This window comes from Pezoporus flaviventris, unplaced genomic scaffold (assembly GCF_033815535.1).
Source record: "Pezoporus flaviventris isolate CSIRO_AGI_PZ_B2104156 unplaced genomic scaffold, CSIRO_AGI_Pfla_v1 ptg000255l, whole genome shotgun sequence".
NCBI lineage: Eukaryota > Metazoa > Chordata > Aves > Psittaciformes > Psittacidae > Pezoporus > Pezoporus flaviventris.
Window position 1 is genome coordinate 32,665 of NW_026892802.1, and position 14,397 is coordinate 47,061.

General features: G+C 67.3%; 5 protein-coding genes across 8 annotated transcripts in view; 2 read left to right on the plus strand and 3 right to left on the minus strand.

Annotated features, from left to right (window-relative positions):
* Positions 1-486: 486 nt before the first annotated feature.
* Positions 487-2,030, minus strand: LYSMD1 (LysM domain containing 1). The gene is made up of 3 exons (XM_061442918.1): positions 1,913-2,030; positions 1,131-1,408; positions 487-1,018 (listed from the first exon to the last, which is right to left on the minus strand). Exons 1-3 carry the CDS (start codon positions 2,009-2,011, stop codon positions 874-876), a joined length of 522 nt encoding a protein of 173 aa, XP_061298902.1. The 5' UTR covers positions 2,012-2,030; the 3' UTR covers positions 487-873.
* A 473-nt stretch (positions 2,031-2,503) lies between these two features.
* SCNM1 (sodium channel modifier 1) lies at positions 2,504-4,889 on the plus strand. Its single transcript, XM_061442920.1, has 8 exons — positions 2,504-2,591; positions 2,938-3,008; positions 3,082-3,170; positions 3,264-3,346; positions 3,420-3,514; positions 4,334-4,470; positions 4,549-4,663; positions 4,737-4,889. Exons 1-8 carry the CDS (start codon positions 2,541-2,543, stop codon positions 4,834-4,836), a joined length of 741 nt encoding a protein of 246 aa, XP_061298904.1. The 5' UTR covers positions 2,504-2,540; the 3' UTR covers positions 4,837-4,889.
* An 888-nt stretch (positions 4,890-5,777) lies between these two features.
* TMOD4 (tropomodulin 4) lies at positions 5,778-10,447 on the minus strand. 2 transcript variants are annotated; one of them, XM_061442916.1, is made up of 10 exons: positions 10,361-10,447; positions 9,586-9,727; positions 9,351-9,507; positions 8,800-8,922; positions 7,284-7,373; positions 6,945-7,075; positions 6,520-6,627; positions 6,208-6,351; positions 5,974-6,118; positions 5,778-5,870 (listed from the first exon to the last, which is right to left on the minus strand). In XM_061442916.1, the coding sequence occupies exons 2-10, from the start codon at positions 9,706-9,708 to the stop codon at positions 5,848-5,850; spliced, it is 1,044 nt and encodes a 347-aa protein (XP_061298900.1). In that variant the 5' UTR covers positions 9,709-9,727; positions 10,361-10,447; the 3' UTR covers positions 5,778-5,847. The 2 variants fall into 2 exon arrangements, with proteins under 2 accessions (XP_061298900.1, XP_061298901.1); XM_061442917.1 differs by lacking the exon at positions 10,361-10,447 and having other exon boundaries at positions 9,586-9,757.
* A 1,042-nt stretch (positions 10,448-11,489) lies between these two features.
* On the minus strand, positions 11,490-13,174 carry VPS72 (vacuolar protein sorting 72 homolog). The gene is made up of 6 exons (XM_061442915.1): positions 13,027-13,174; positions 12,778-12,930; positions 12,572-12,683; positions 12,316-12,495; positions 12,062-12,203; positions 11,490-11,886 (listed from the first exon to the last, which is right to left on the minus strand). The coding sequence occupies exons 1-6, from the start codon at positions 13,141-13,143 to the stop codon at positions 11,493-11,495; spliced, it is 1,098 nt and encodes a 365-aa protein (XP_061298899.1). The 5' UTR covers positions 13,144-13,174; the 3' UTR covers positions 11,490-11,492.
* Positions 13,175-13,708: 534 nt separating this feature from the next.
* The window catches only part of LOC133263190 (26S proteasome non-ATPase regulatory subunit 4), a 30,343-nt gene continuing 29,654 nt past the window's right edge, over positions 13,709-14,397 (plus strand). For all 3 annotated transcript variants that reach the window (XM_061442878.1, XM_061442875.1, XM_061442876.1), the window contains exon 1: positions 13,709-13,774. In XM_061442878.1, the coding sequence (XP_061298862.1) occupies positions 13,714-13,774 (61 nt within the window). In that variant the 5' untranslated portion in view covers positions 13,709-13,713. The remainder of the gene's footprint in view (positions 13,775-14,397) is intronic.

The window sequence follows — 14,397 nt, forward strand, 5'->3', positions numbered from 1 at the left end:
GGGAGTTACTGGGAGCACCGAGCACCCCCTTGTGGCACTCACCCTCCTGCCCTCAACTGCCACCGGCCTCCCCCACGGGGGACAGAGGGACCCTGGGGACATCCGGGGGGGGGGGGGGTGTTAGGTGACCCTGGGGACACCCCTGAGGCTCCGGTGGGTGCCTGGGGGGCCCAGGGGTGCGGGCTCAGGGTGACCCCTGGTGGCACTGCGCGGCGTGGCACCCAGGTCCCGCGGGTGCCCCAAGTGGGTGCCGCAGCCCCGGGGGCATGAGCGGGTCCCCAGATCGTGTCCCTGCGGGGTGACAGCACCCTCAGGGGGCGACCAAATCCCCTGCAAGGTGCCGCTGTCCCCAGGGTGCTGCCCATGTCCCCAATGGGGTTACCACGGTCCCAAGGGGTCAACCGTGTCCCCATCCCGAGGAGGGTGACCGCGTCCCCAGGGGGGCTGTGGGGGAGTCCCCGGCTGTGACAAAGAGGCAGAGCCAGGTAACAGTGCTCCAGTTTATTTACAGGCTCTGGGGCGGGAGGTGCCGTCCCCCTCCCCATGCGGGCGCAGGCACTGGGGTCCCACCCCGGAGACCAAAGACCGTACAAATAAATACAACCAGAAGGGAAGGGTCTGCTGGTAAATCTTGTCCAGTAGCTCCCGGTGCCATCCCCCGGTACTCCCGCAAGGAGGCTGCCTCTGCCACCAGGCGCTGGGGGGCCCTGCAGCAGGAAAGGTCCCTTGAAAGAGAGAAGGAAAGGACACCACGTCCCAGCCCTCCCCACATCCCTGGGTCCCCACCCCTATGCGCAGCAGGGGCTGGGTGCCGGGGTGTCCCGGGATCCCCGTGGCCGTCATCACCACGTCGCAGCCCCGGTGTCCCCAGCATCACAGCGTGAAGATCTCATCCTCTGCATCGCGGAGCGCGGCCGCCCGGGGGGTCCTGGTGAGGGGCCTGGGGCCGAGGCGGGGGCCCTGGGGGGCCGTTGGGGCCCTGGCCTCCGGGCTCTGAGTGCCTTCAACCTGCGCTGCGCTGCAGGGGTGCAGGGGGGGGCACTGAGGGGGTGGCCTTGCCCCCTGTGGACAAACCCCCTCCCACAAGAGCCCGGTTACCCCCTAAAGGGGTCGGGGCCGGGGGGGCTCACCCGGTGCTGCCGGTGCGGAGCCGCTGCGCTGCCACTGCCGCCGCCGCTGCCGCCTTGGAGCGCCCGATCTCGGCATCGAGCTGCTGCAGGAAAGCGGTGGCCGAGAGGTCGTGGCGGGGCACGGCGGGGGCAGCCGGGGCACCCCCCGACGGGGCGGGCGCGTCCTTGTCCTCGGGGCAGGGTCCCCTCGGCTGCCCCGGCACGGGGATGAGCAGGGTGGGCTTGAGGAAGATGGTGTCCGAGGTGTAGAGGCGGTTGGCGCGCTTGATCTGCTCCATCTGCCGGGGCGGGGTAAGGGTGGAGATGGGGACAAGGGCAAGGATGGGATGGGGACAGGGATAAGGATGGGATGGGGATAAGGACAAGGATGGGGATGAGAACAGGGGTAAGGATGGGATGGGGACAAGGGCAAGGAAGGGATGGGGACAGGGGTAAGGATGGGATGGGGACAAGGACAAGGATGGGATGTGGACAGGGGTGAGGATGGGATGAGGACAAGGATGGGATGAGAACAGGGTAAGGAAGGGATGGGAGCAAGGGCAAGGATGGGATGAGAACAGGGGTAAAGATGGGATGGGGACAAGGATGGGATGAGAACAGGGGTAAAGATGGGATGGGGACAAGGATGGGATGAGAACAGGGTAAGGATGGGATGGGGACAAGGATAAGGGCGGGATGGGGACAAGGGCAGTGAACAGGACAGGGGGGAGGCAGCGATGGCCCCTTTGGGTCGGGGCCCCTTCTGCCCCCCTCCGGCCCCCGGGCACCCGCACGGCGCTCACCGTCACCCCGTAGCGCAGCGCCAGCCCCGGCAGCGTGTCCCCGGGCTGCAGGCGGTGCTCCCGGGCCGAGGCTCCCGGGGCCCCGCTCCCCGCCGCCATGGCCGGACGGCCCCGCTCCGCTCCGCCCGCGCTCCCTCCGTCCCCGGGGGCTCATGGAACAGCCCCGGTCCGGGCTGCGGCCGCCGCTCACGGGGGCAGGCCCGGCCCCACCGCTGCCACCGGGCGCCCTCCGGGCCCCGGTGAAGGCAGAGACGCCATGGCCCGGCCCGGCCCGGTCCGGCCGCCCTCGCGGAGGCCTCTGGGAGTTGTAGTTCGAGACGAAGCCGGGGACCTCCGCCGCGCCTCGGGGGGTGGCGCCGCTGCCCTCACCCCCACCCCGGGGTCCTCCCCGCACCCCCGGGCCTGAACCCGCCCGCTCCCTGGCCCCGGGGGGGCGCGGGTCTAACCCAGACCCCCCCGGGGGACGCGCGGCGGAACTACAACTCCCATCATGCCTCGGGGCCGCTGCCGCCCCCTCCCGCGCTCTCATTGGCTGTCGCGCCCGCGCGGAGCCTGCCGGGAGGAGCCCCCCGGCCCCGGAAGCGGGGCGAGGGGAGCGCGGTTCCCATAGCAACCGCCGGCCGCCGCCATGTCCTTCAAGCGGGAAGGCGACGACCCCGCGGAGCTCGGGGTGCTGCAGGTGAGCCCCGGGCACCCCGGGACCGGCCGCAGCTTCCCCGCATGCACCCCCCGCTTCCCCGCCCCTTCCCCGGCCCCCTCAGCCCCGGCTTGGCCTTGCCCCCCCCCTCAAGGTTCCCCCCGCCGGGCCCCGAAGCCCCTCCTCGGCCTTCGCTGCTCCCCGGCATTGCCCCGTCCCTGGACCCAAACTCCCCCTTCCCGACCCCCGTGCTCCTTCAGAACGGGGTCTCCAGGGTGCCAGCGCCTAAGGGGGGACGGGGCTGGGAGGCCGGGGGGGGTGTCCCAGCAGCAGGGACGGAGCGGGGCAGGGCGGGTGCTCACCCCCTCCCCACCACGGCCCCCCCCAGAAGAGACGCGTTGCAGACCTCTTGGCCAGCTACATCCCCGAGGAGGAGGCGCTGCTGCTGAGGAGCGGGAGGTGGGTGCCCCCCCCCCCCCCAGCACACCCCCCCCCAAGGTGCTGTGTGGTGCTGAACCCCCCCCCGGCACAGGTACGCCTGCACCGTGTGCGCCCATCGCCCCGTCTTCGACACGCTGGACGTGCTGAGCGTGCACAGGGCTGGCAGGAAGCACAGGAGCAGTAAGTGGGGGCCAGCGCGGGGGGGGGGGTGAGCAACAACGTCCCTGTCTGTCCCGTGTCCGTCCCCCCCCCATTCCTTTTGCTCTCTTTCAGGCCTGCAGCGCTTCTATGGCAGGAAGGGCTCGGGTGAGGACACGGCGCAGAAGCTGCAGCCCAAGGAAGAGGTGCAGGCAGAGGTTGGTGGGGGTGACCCTTATATAGACCCCCTCCCAAGCCAGCCCCTTCCTGAGCTCTGCTTCCTCCCCCCAGGGCTCCCCAGCCCCTCTTCTGGCACGGACAAGGAGGATTGCCCAGAGTGCTCTGCTGAAAGCAGCTCCCTACAGCAGCTGCTGCCGGAGGACGGGGTGAGCTTTCACTGCTGGAGATGGAGAAGGGATTGAGAGCAGCCCTGAGGAGGCCTTGGGGGTGTTGGTTGATGAGAAACTGAACATGAGCCGGGTTCAGTGTGCACTCAAAGCCCAGAAACCAACCGTGTCCTGGGCTGCATCCAAAGGAGTGTGACCAGCAGGTCATGGAGGTGATCCTGCCCCTCTGCTCTGCTCTTGTGAGACCTCACCTGGAGCATTGTGTGCGGTTCTGGGGTCCTCAGCACACAGAGGACGTGGAACTGTTGGAACAAGTCCAGAGGAGGCCACGAGGATGAGCAGGGGCTGGAGCAGCTCCTGTATGGAGACAGGCTGAGGAAGTTGGGGCTGTTCAGCCTGGAGAAGAGAAGCTGCGGGGAGACCTCAGAGCAGCTTCCAGTGTCTGAAGGGGGCCTATAGGGATGCTGGGGAGGGACTCTTCATTAGGGACTGCAGTGACAGGACAAGGGGTAACGGGTTCAAACTGAAACAGGGGAAGTTTAGATTGGATCTAAGGAGGAAATTCTTCCCTGTGAGGGTGGTAAGGCACTGGAATGGGTTGCCCAGGGAGGTTGTGAATGCTCCATCCCTGGCAGTGTTCAAGGCCAGGTTGGACAGAGCCTTGGGTGCCCTGGTTTAGTGTGAGGTGTCCCTGCCCATGGCAGGGGGTTGGAACTGGGTGCTCTCAAGGTCCTTTCCAACCCAAACCATTCCATGATTCTATGCAGGAAAGCTCTGGGCTTCCTTGGTGGGGGGACTGTGGCCTCGCTGCTGTTGGGCCCTCGTGGGACGAGGCCCTGACTCCTTCTCCCATCACAGGGTGGAGGGAAGCAGCTCACGAGCTTGGACGGGGCCGAGTGCTGCCCCGGCGCTGCCAGAGCCGTCACAGAAGGAAGGAGAAGCTGTTGTCAGCAGCACTGCAGCTGTGCTGCTGGGGCACCGTGGTGGGCAAGCAGGTAAGAGCCAGGCAGCAGCTCTGGGGCTGCACGGCCTTGGGCTCTGCGGCTCCCCACAGCCCCTCTCTGCCCTCCCAGACCCCGTGAAGGTGACGCCCGGCCGCAGAAACAAAGCTTCCTCAGCCCCGGGGCAGCCCAAAGCCCTCAGCCCCGAGAGGCGCCAGGCGCTGGAGCAGTACCTGAGGCTGCGGAGGTGAGCGCCGGCCCCGCTGGCCCCTAGGCGGAGCCTGGCAGCCCGGAGCTGCCCTCACTGTGTCCGTCCCCAGCGCCGGCTGGATCCGGGACCGCTCGGGCAAGTGGGTGAAGGACGAGAACGCTGAATTCGACTCCGACGAGGAGGAGCCGCCCCTGCTGCTGCCGGCGTGAGCCCCCCCCCAACCCCTGCCCCAGCGCTCCCCATGGGCACGGCTCCCCCCCCCCCTCCCCACGCTGTCCCCAGGAGGTGCCTGAGCCTCTGGGGCAGGTCCTGGCACTCCAAGGGCTTTGCTGGCACCTGGACTCAACGTGGTGCCCTCGCCGGGTGTCCCCATCCTGGCCAGAGCCCTGCAGGCGCCACCAGCCCAGCCGTGGGCTTTGGCCTGGCCCTGCCCCATCCCCTCCTGGCCCTGGCACAAGTCCTGCTCATTTTCTCACACGCTGGCAGCTGCCTGTGGGTCGTGGCCTTTTTGGGGCAGCAGCGCCGGGTTCACCCCGTCCCCAGCCCCAGCAGCTGTCCCGGTGCTTCGGGGAGTGCCAGCGCCCGCTGCCCTCCCCCTGTCCTGCTGGGGTTTGGGTGTCTGCTGTGCGCCTATGGGACCGTCCTGCATGGGGCTGAGCGTCCACGGCCCTGGGGCAGCAGCCATCACCCGCCCGAGGGTCCCTGTGGGGACGGGCCCTGTTCCTGGGGGTTTCCCTGCTGGCATTGCTCAGGGTGATGGTAGCTCCAGGCACCGGGATTTTCCCGTTCGCTCAGCTCCTGGCTATAAATAGGTGGTGGAACCTATAAATAGGCCCCGTGTGTGTTGTGTCCCCCCCCTCCCCAGCACCTCCCCAGGCCGTGGGTGCTCGGCTCTGTGCCAGGGGGGTGCCTCTTGCCCGCCCCGGGAGTTGCCCTGATCCCTGCACCCCTCCTGGGCTCAGTCCTCCAGGTGTCAGTGCCCTGACCTGAAGGGATCCAGGATCCCCTGTGCAATGACAGCCAGAGGCTAACAAGGGCCTCGAGCCCTGCAAGAGAGGGGTGCCCCTGCTGCCCCCCCCCCCCATTGCCCTCCCTCAGCCCATCCCAGCCCTACGCACAAATCCTGCCTGGGATGCATCCGAGTGGATCCCAAGGCCGTGCCTCTCCAGCCTCTTTATTTACAGCGGGGAGCAGGAGCTGTGAAGCCCGTTCCTGCCACCTTAGGTTTTCTTCTGCTTGCGCCCTGGGGGCAGAGGGAAGAAGGAGGGGTCAGGACCATGCTCCCCCCCCCTCCCCTCCCTGCCCCACTGCCGTTGCTGCCCCGGGGGCAGGCAGGGGACACTCACGGAGCTCGTTGTTGTTGGTGATGGCGATGGCAGCACGGGCACGGGGACCTTGCTGGGTGAAGTGGTAGCCAAAGCGCACGACGGAGGGGCACTGCTCCAGCATGGTGGCCATCTCCATCTCCACTGTGTCACCCAGGCGCTGGCACTGTGGGGCCAGAGTGACGCCAGGCACACTGAGACGCTGGGGACACCCCTGTCCCCTCCCTGGGCTACCCCACGGCTGCCTGTTCCTACCTGGTTGTCCACCTTGAGCTCACTAAGGGTGGTGTTGTGGTACATGGCCTTGATGATGCTCATCATGCCAGCGCTGGTGATGAAGTTGGATTCGATGTTGAGGCTCTGGAGGGTCTTGTTCTCCATCAGCATCTCGGCCACGGCCTGTGTGTCACCTCAGGGTGTCACCTCGGGGTGGCACCCCCCATCTGGCATGTCCTGGGCCACCGATGCCCCAGGTGACGGTGGAAAAGCCACCGGTACCTGGCCTCGTCGGTGCCCAGGATGGAAACCAGGGCAGGGGATGTGTGGGGACACGGGGCTGGGACTCACACTGGCCACGGGGTCGTTGCTGCGGGTGGCTACCAGGCTGAGCTTCTTGACGTGGGTGTTGGTTTTCATGGCCTCACAGATGGCTTTCAGCGTGGAGATAGGAATGTCCTGCAGCAAGGGGGTGTGCGTGGCACCAAGGGGATGGGGACATCCCCAAGGATGCAGGATGGCACCGAGGGGGTGTCAGTGGCATTGAGGGGGTATTGATGTCTCTGAGGGTACAGGGGCATCCCCAGGAAGGTGCTGGATGTCACCCCAGGGATGTAAGTAGCACAGAGGGGATGTGGGATGGCACCTAAAGGGACATGGATGCCCCTGGATGAGGACCAGTGCCCTGCGACAGGGACCAGCCCCACGGGGACACGCCAAGCCCAGGCCTAGCGCCCTGGGGACAGCTTGGGGACGCTGCCCCCAATGTCCTTCACCTTGATGTTGTTGAGGTTGACGTCCTCCAGAGCCCCGTCGTTGGCCTGGATCTGCCGCAGCGTCTCCTCCACGTTGGTGGGATTCGGGGGCTCGTCCGGCACTGGCTTGTACGTGTCAGGCTTCACCACGCCTGGGGCACACGCGTGTGCGTGGGGGGACACGGGACCGCGCACGGGGGCACAGGCACACAGCCCCACGTGGGCATGGGGCCGGCACAGGGGGTCCCAGAGGGGTTCTGATCCCCGCATCCCCCACTGAGCAGCCCCATGGACCCTCTGCCCCCCATCCTGGGGGAGGTCCCCCCCTTTCCCCGTGGGCCGTGTCCCCAGCGCACTCACTGTTGATGCCCTCCGTGTTGGAGATGGTCCCGCTGCAGATCGCGTCGTAGTACTGCTTGTTGCTCATCAGCGTGTACATGCCCAGGATGGCTGCGGGGCCGGGGGGGTGTCACTGGGTGCCCCAGTCCCCCCGTCCCCCCCCAGTGTGCCTGGAGGGGGCCAGGGCAAGCGCATGACACCAGCCCTGGGCACCGCTGCTCCCGGTGCAATGTGCAAGGCTGCTGGGGGCCCTGCTGGGGGCCCCAGTCCCCTGGGTGAGGGTGACAGGCGAGGGGCAGCCTCGTGTGAGGCTGCGGGGTGAGGAGGCTGCCTCGTGCAAGGCTGTTAATGCGGCCCCATGCAAGGTTGTGGTGTGATGGGGCAGCCCCATGCAAGGTTATTAATGCAGCCACATGCAAGGTTGTGGTGTGGTGGGGCAGCCCCATGCAAGGTTGTGGTGTGGTGGGGCAGCCCCATGCAAGGTTGTGGTGTGATGGGGCAGCCCCATGCAAGGCTGTTAATGCGGCCCCATGCAAGGTTGTGGTGTGATGGGGCAGCCACATGCAAGGTTGTTAATGCAGCCACATGCAAGGTTGTGGTGGGATGGGGCAGCCCCATGCAAGGTTGTGGTGTGGTGGGGCAGCCCCATGCAAGGTTGTGGTGTGATGGGGCAGCCACATGCAAGGTTGTTAATGCAGCCACATGCAAGGTTGTGGTGGGATGGGGCAGCCCCATGCAAGGTTGTGGTGTGGTGGGGCAGCCCCATGCAAGGTTGTGGTGTGATGGGGCAGCCCCATACAAGGTTGTTAATGCAGCCCCATGCAAGGTTGTGGTGTGGTGGGGCAGCCACATGCAAGGTTGTGGTGTGATGGGGCAGCCCCATGCAAGGTTGTTAATGCAGCCACATGCAAGGTTGTGGTGGGATGGGGCAGCCCCATACAAGGTTGTTAATGCAGCCACATGCAAGGTTGTGGTGGGATGGGGCAGCCCCATGCAAGGTTGTGGTGTGGTGGGGCAGCCACATGCAAGGTTATGGTGTGATGCAGCAGCCCCATGCAAGGCAATGGTGCCATGCAGCAGCCCCATGCAAGGTCATGGTACCATGCAGCAGCCCCATGCGAGGCAGTGTGCAATGGGGCAGCCCCATGCAAGGCAATGGTGCCATGCAGCAGCCCCATGCAAGGTTATGGTGCGATGTGAAGGTTATGGTGCGATGTGGCAGCCCCATGCAAGGCAGTGGTGCGATGGGGCAGCCCCATGCAAGGTTATGGTGCGATGTGAAGGTTATGGTGCAACGTGGCAGCCCCATGCATGGCTGTGGTGTGATGCAGCAGCCCCATGCATGGCTGTGGTGTGATGCAGCGGCCCCATGCATGGCTGTGGTGTGATGCAGCAGCCCCATGCAGGGTTGCGGTGTGATGCAGCAGCCCCATGCAGGGTTGCGGTGTGATGCAGCAGCCCCATGCAGGGTTGCGGTGTGATGCAGCAGCCCCATGCAAGGCAATGGTGCGATGGGGCAGCCCCGCTCCAGACCCACCGGCGATGTCGCACATCTCGGCCTCGGTGGCGTTGGCCAGGGCCTCCTCCAGCTCGGGCTCCAGCGTGATCTGCTCCTCCCGCGGGATCTCCCGCGTTGGGTTCTTGGGCACAAAGGGCTTCCCTGCGTGCGGGGCCGCGGTCACTCCCTGCCCAGCCCCACTGCAGCCGGGACAACGCAGCCATGGCCTGGGGGGCCGGGGCTGGCAGGGCCAGGGGAGCACAGGGCCAATGCCCTTGGGTGCCCTGGGCCAGGGCTGATGCTCCGTGGGGTTCGGGTGACGGTAGCGGAGGGGTGATGTTACCGGGGGTGTCACTGCCAGGGGTGGCTGTGCTGGAAGGGGAGGGGGGGACATTGCAAGGGGTGGCCATAGTTGGGGGGGGGGGGGTGACATTGCCAGGGGATGCCTGTGCCCGGGGCTGGCGGGGGCCCAGCTCGCCCAAGACACCCGAGCCGCTGGCGAGGACGGTTGTGCCAAGCTAAATATACCCGGTGCTGCGGGGCCCTGTCCCCCCCGGCCCCCCGCCAGGCTCCCCACCGTGTCCCTGCACCTTTCTTCTCGCCGGTGAAGGGCACCAGGTCCTGGCGCTCGCCAGCCTCCAGCGCCTGCTTCTCGAGGTGCTGCAGCAGAGCCTCGCGGTCCAGGGGTCCCGTCGGGCTCTTCTGCGTCTGGTCCCGCTGCCGCAGCCCCGCGGGCAGCAGCACGTTCTGGGGATGCACTGTGTCACCCGCAAGGGGGTCCCCGCAGCCGGGGGGGCACCCGCCCTGCTCAGCACCGCCACGCACCTCGGGGTCCATCTCCATCAGCTCCGTGTCCAGCTGCGCCAGCTCCTCGGCCGACAGCTCCCGCAGGATCTTGTCCTCGTCGATGTCCCGGTACTTCTCCAGCTCCTGCCGGTAGGACGTCATGGCGGGGGCTGCGGGCGGCCTGGTGGGAGGCGGGGGGACACGGCAGGGACCTGGGTGCCTGGTGGGGGGGCTCCTGGTGAGGTGCTGGGGATGCCCTGCGCTGCCAGGGGACCCCAGAGATCACAGCATCCCCGTCCGTGCCACAGCCTGCAGGGAGCCTGCGTGCCATGGGGTGGTATTGGCTTCCCATTGGGGGGGGGACATGGGGCACCCCAGGGTGGTGGCTTGGGGAGCTCATGGGGAAACCGAGTCACAGCTCCCAGTGGTTCCCAAGACCAGGAGCCAGTGTTCGTGCCCCCCCAGCCTCCTGCGCTGCATGGGGGGTCAATCACCAGCCCCAGTGCCCCTCTGCCCCCCAGCCTGGGTTCCCCCCAGCCCTCGGGGGGGGGGGGTGCAACAGGGGCAAACACTGAGGACATGAACCACGACCCCCCCCCCCCCCCAGCCCCGGGGGCAGCTTTCCCCAAAGGAACCTCATTGGGATTCTCCACCTGACACCGGGGACACGGACACGCACCCGGTGCCCCCGGGAGGGACCGAACGGGGAGCGGGGATCCCCCACAGCCCATGGGACCCCCGAACCGGTAGCGCTGGGGGGTGATGACCCTGACACCCCCCCTCTCCCCCCCATTGCAGACCCCAGTGCCTTTACCTGGTGCCTGGGGGGGTGGCAGCGCCTGCCTGGGTGCGAGCCCCGGTGCTGAGCGCAGGGCTCCGGGCGCGCAGGGCATGAGATCAGCGTTTTCTTGGGCCCGGCAGCGGGAGGGGCGGATCACGTATCCCCAGAGCCCCGGGCGCTATCGAGCCCTGCCAGCCCCGCGGCTCCACCCCGGAGCCCCGCCGCCACCGGGGCCTGCTCTTACCTTTGGGGTGCCCCGGGCAGGGTGACCGGGAAGGCTGGGGGGGGGGGAAGAGGCCGAACTTCATGCGTGGGGCCCCACAGTCCCTTGGAGACCCCCAAGCCTCACCCCGGGGTATTTTATGCCTTCTTTACCCCAAGACCATGGGAGTGACTTGGCTCTTGCACAGCCCCAGGCCCCTGAATCCCATTCAAGGGGGTGCATGGGGCCACCGTCACTGGGGCTTCCCATGGCAGTGCTGCACTCGAACACACTGCTTGTTTATTGTAGGGTCCCTCAGAAAACAAGCGGTTGTAGGCACCCCGTGTTTATTGTAGGGTCTCTCCAATAACAAGGGGCTGTACGCACCCCGTGTTTATTGTAGGGTCTCTCCAATAACAAGGGGTTGAACGCACCCCATGCTTATTGTAGGGTCTCTCCAATAACAAGGGGCTGTACGCATCTCGTGTTTATTGTAGGGTCTCTCCAATAACAAGGGGCTGTACGCATCCCATGTTTATTGTAGGGTCTCTCAAATAAGAAGGGGTTGAACGCACCCCATGCTTATTGTAGGGTCTCTCCAATAACAAGGGGCTGTATGCATCCCGTGTTTATTGTAGGGTCTCTCCAATAACAAGGGGCTGTATGCATCCCACGTTTATTGTAGGGTCTCTCCAATAACAAGGGGTTGAACGCACCCCATGCTTATTGTAGGGTCTCTCCAATAACAAGGGGCTGTATGCATCCCACGTTTATTGTAGGGTCTCTCAAATGACAAGGGGTTGAACATACCCCACGTTTATTGTAGGGTCTCCTGGTGTTGCAGATGCTGAAATGGATGCGGGTTACTTGGATTTCTTTCTTTTCCCTATCAAAAACGGGAGGCAGGAGATAAATAGAGCGAGGAACCACTGCCCACGGAGGCGAGGCCGAGGAGCGGAGCCCTCAGCTCATGGGGACGCTCTGCTTGATGACGATCTTCTGGCGGGTGGGCCGGGCGCCGGGGTCGGGACCGGGGGCAGCAGCGGCCCCCAGGGCGGCGGAGGCAGCGGCGCTGGGCAGCCCGTGCGCCGTGATGTACTTCTTGTAGGCCTCCCGGATGATTTTGAAGGCGCGGATGTTGGAGTAGGGGATGTCGGTGATGGGGTCCCGGTACACGGCCGGTTTGTGGGTCACGGGGCAGATCTCCCGCACCGGCAGCCGCGGCGGCTTCGCTTTGGGGAAGAAGCGCTCGAAGGTTTCATCGTCGCTGAAGGAGATGAAGGTGCGGGAGCACTTCCCGGCGGAAGCGGGAGCCGGGGTCGGAGCTGCTTCCGTCTGCTGGGGGTCTTGGTCCAGCCTGGAGAAAGCCCTGGGATGAGGGGAAGCCACGAGCAGGCAGAGCCACCAAATCTGCCCAAGTCTCCCCCCCACCAGGACTGTGGGGCACTGCCCAGAGCCTGCTTATCCCTCCCCACCCCAGAGGGGTAGGAGCAGGGTTGGGTGAAGACGCCAGCAGGGTGAGCCCAACCTACCCCTCCACGTCCACGTTCTCCTCCTTGCCGGGCTCTGGCACCAGGGGCATGGTGACGGACCAGTACCGGATAACGGGCCCCACGCACTTCCTCTTCTTCTGAACCTGCTTCTTCTTGTCAGCCTCCAGGCGCTCGTAGTTCTCTGTGCAAGCAGCGACCAAGGGAAGGGGAAGCTCAGCCCCCAGCGGCTTCCCCCCACCCCACCAGCAGCCCCTCTGCCCACAGCAGCAGCGCCGGGGCCGTGTGCGCCTCACCCAGGGAGCGCAGGTTGATCTCCTCCGTGATCTTGGCCTCCTCCAGCAGCTCCTCCTGGGTCAGCGGCCGCTCGTAGTTGGGGCCTCCCTTCTTGCGCTTGGACTGCACCTGCCGCTCCTGGATGCGCAGGAACGTTTGGCGCGTGTGCTCCGTCGTCGACTGCCGCATGTGCTTCCGGCCTGCGGCACCGCAATGGAGCTCACCGGCAGCCACACCGGGACACCCCCCCCCCACACACCCCAAACACACACTCACTGTCTCCCAGCTCCTCCTGCAGCTCCAAGGGCACAGCCTTCACCTCTCGGGGCTTCTGGGAGCTGCCGCTGGGGACGTCGAGCTTCTTGGGGCGAAGGCTCTTGAGGGGCTCCTGTGGGATGGAGCAGAGGAGGTGAGGATGGGGAGCCCCCCCCAATGGCTGCGGCTTTGGAGCTCACCGGCAGCGCACCCCCTCCCCTTCGCACCCGGTACGCCTTGGTGACGACGCGGCGGCGGCGCTTGGGCTCGCTCTCATCCTGGTCGCTCGTGGGCTCCTCGCCCTCGTCGATGTCGAAGTCGGAGTCCACCTCGTCATCGCTGTCGGACTGGTCCCCCCGGTACTCGTCATCGCCGGACTCCTGCGGGGAACAGAGCGGCCGCGTCACGGCCCCATCGCCGCGGGGCTCGGGCAGCGCCTCCAATGCCCCCCCCCTTCCCTCCCCCGGGTCCCGCACCTCGGTGAAGCCGCCGTACGTGGTCTGGTAGAACTCGTCCTCCTCCTCGGCCTCCAGCAGCCCCGATAACCGGTTACCGGCCGTGCGCCGCGGGGCTCGGCCCTCCGCCAGGCTCATCGCGCCGCCGCGATCGGCGCTCCCCTGCGCGGCCTGCGGGGCCCGGCGGGCGGAGCGAGCGCCGAGCGGCCGATGGCGGCGGGCGCCCCCCCGCGGCCCGGAGGTTCCCGTGGGCTGGGCCGGAGCGGTACCGGCGTGACGTCACGCGGCCGTGACGTCACGGGATCTCCCCGCCGCCACGTCGAGGCCCCCCGGGAGAGCGAAGATGGGGAAATGACGTCACGCGTGACGTAACAGCACCCCACGTGCACCCCGCGCTTTGTTTGGGCCGCGCGGGGCCCCCGGCAGGGCTGTGCGCATGCGCGCTGAGCGCTCCTTCATTCCCCCCCCCCCCGCCCGCCGTGGTCGCGTCCGCAGGGGCGAATCCAAGTGGTGGGGGGGGTGTGTGTGCGTCAGCAACCTGGAGCGCGCATGCGCTCTGCGCGCCGCTGCCGCGTGTTCCCCCCTCGCCACTCGCGGCCGGATGGTGCGGTCCGGGCCCGAGGGGCGGGGCTTAGCGAGGGTGGGCGGGGCCTGGCGGGGAGGGCCGGCGGGCGGGGTAGGGGGGGTGGGGGGGGGAAGCGGTCCAAGATGGCGGCGGCGGCGGGGCCGGAGTCGGGCGGGAGCAGCGGCAGCAGCGGAGGCCTGGGCGGTAGGGACCGGGTGTGGGGGCAGCGCGGAGGGGTCGGGGCTGAGGCGGCGGGTGCGCGGTGAGAGCCCCATGGGGGCACGCGGGGGGGCTCCGGACCCCATGGGGCAGAGGCCGCTGTGGGGAGGGGATGGGGACTGCGTTAGCGGGGGCTGTGCTGTGGGGCAGGGGGAGACCTGACCCTGCTTGTGGGGGGAACGGGGCCCGGATCCGGGCTCAGCCGCGGGGGGACGGAGGGATGGGGGCGGCCCAAAGAGCTCCTCGAGGCCGGGCTGTGCTGGGCCCGGAGGCGGCTCCCGGCGGGGAGGCGAGGTCGCGGCCGTGCGAAGCCCGCGTGGTCGGGTCCGGGCTGGAGCCGGGAGGAGTCAAGGGAGAGGCCTTGAGGGGCCCCACCGGGACCCGGGCCCGGGCGCTGCCCTCGTCCCTGCAGGGCGATGGTCACGGGCGGTGGGGCAAGAGGGGGCACTCGTGGGCCTTCAACCCGGAGCTGCCGCTTCACAGCGTTCCTGGGGGGCTCGGGGCCGGGTTCCCTTTTCCCGCAGGCCCCAGAGCAGCTCCTTCCCCCTGGTTTGGGGGCTGGGAACCCACCCGGCTTTCTCAGAGCCTCGGCGGTTGCATTGGGCCAA

Coding starts and splice junctions, on each gene's coding strand:
- LYSMD1 (XM_061442918.1), bottom strand. CDS start 2,011: ATGGCGGCGGGGAGCGGGGCCCCGGGAGCCTCGGCCCGGGAGCACCGC. Junction 1,409..1,912: donor CGCTGCGCTACGGGGTGACG/GTGAGCGCCGTG, acceptor CCGCCCCGGCAG/ATGGAGCAGATCAAGCGCGC. Junction 1,019..1,130: donor CTCCGCACCGGCAGCACCGG/GTGAGCCCCCCC, acceptor GCACCCCTGCAG/CGCAGCGCAGGTTGAAGGCA.
- VPS72 (XM_061442915.1), bottom strand. CDS start 13,143: ATGAGCCTGGCGGAGGGCCGAGCCCCGCGGCGCACGGCCGGTAACCGG. Junction 12,931..13,026: donor CGTACGGCGGCTTCACCGAG/GTGCGGGACCCG, acceptor TGTTCCCCGCAG/GAGTCCGGCGATGACGAGTA. Junction 12,204..12,315: donor GATCAACCTGCGCTCCCTGG/GTGAGGCGCACA, acceptor CTGCTTGCACAG/AGAACTACGAGCGCCTGGAG.
- TMOD4 (XM_061442916.1), bottom strand. CDS start 9,708: ATGACGTCCTACCGGCAGGAGCTGGAGAAGTACCGGGACATCGACGAG. Junction 7,076..7,283: donor CAACACGGAGGGCATCAACA/GTGAGTGCGCTG, acceptor CGTGTGCCCCAG/GCGTGGTGAAGCCTGACACG. Junction 5,871..5,973: donor CACCAACAACAACGAGCTCC/GTGAGTGTCCCC, acceptor CTCTGCCCCCAG/GGCGCAAGCAGAAGAAAACC.
- SCNM1 (XM_061442920.1), top strand. CDS start 2,541: ATGTCCTTCAAGCGGGAAGGCGACGACCCCGCGGAGCTCGGGGTGCTG. Junction 2,592..2,937: donor CGGAGCTCGGGGTGCTGCAG/GTGAGCCCCGGG, acceptor GGCCCCCCCCAG/AAGAGACGCGTTGCAGACCT. Junction 3,009..3,081: donor CTGCTGCTGAGGAGCGGGAG/GTGGGTGCCCCC, acceptor CCCCCGGCACAG/GTACGCCTGCACCGTGTGCG.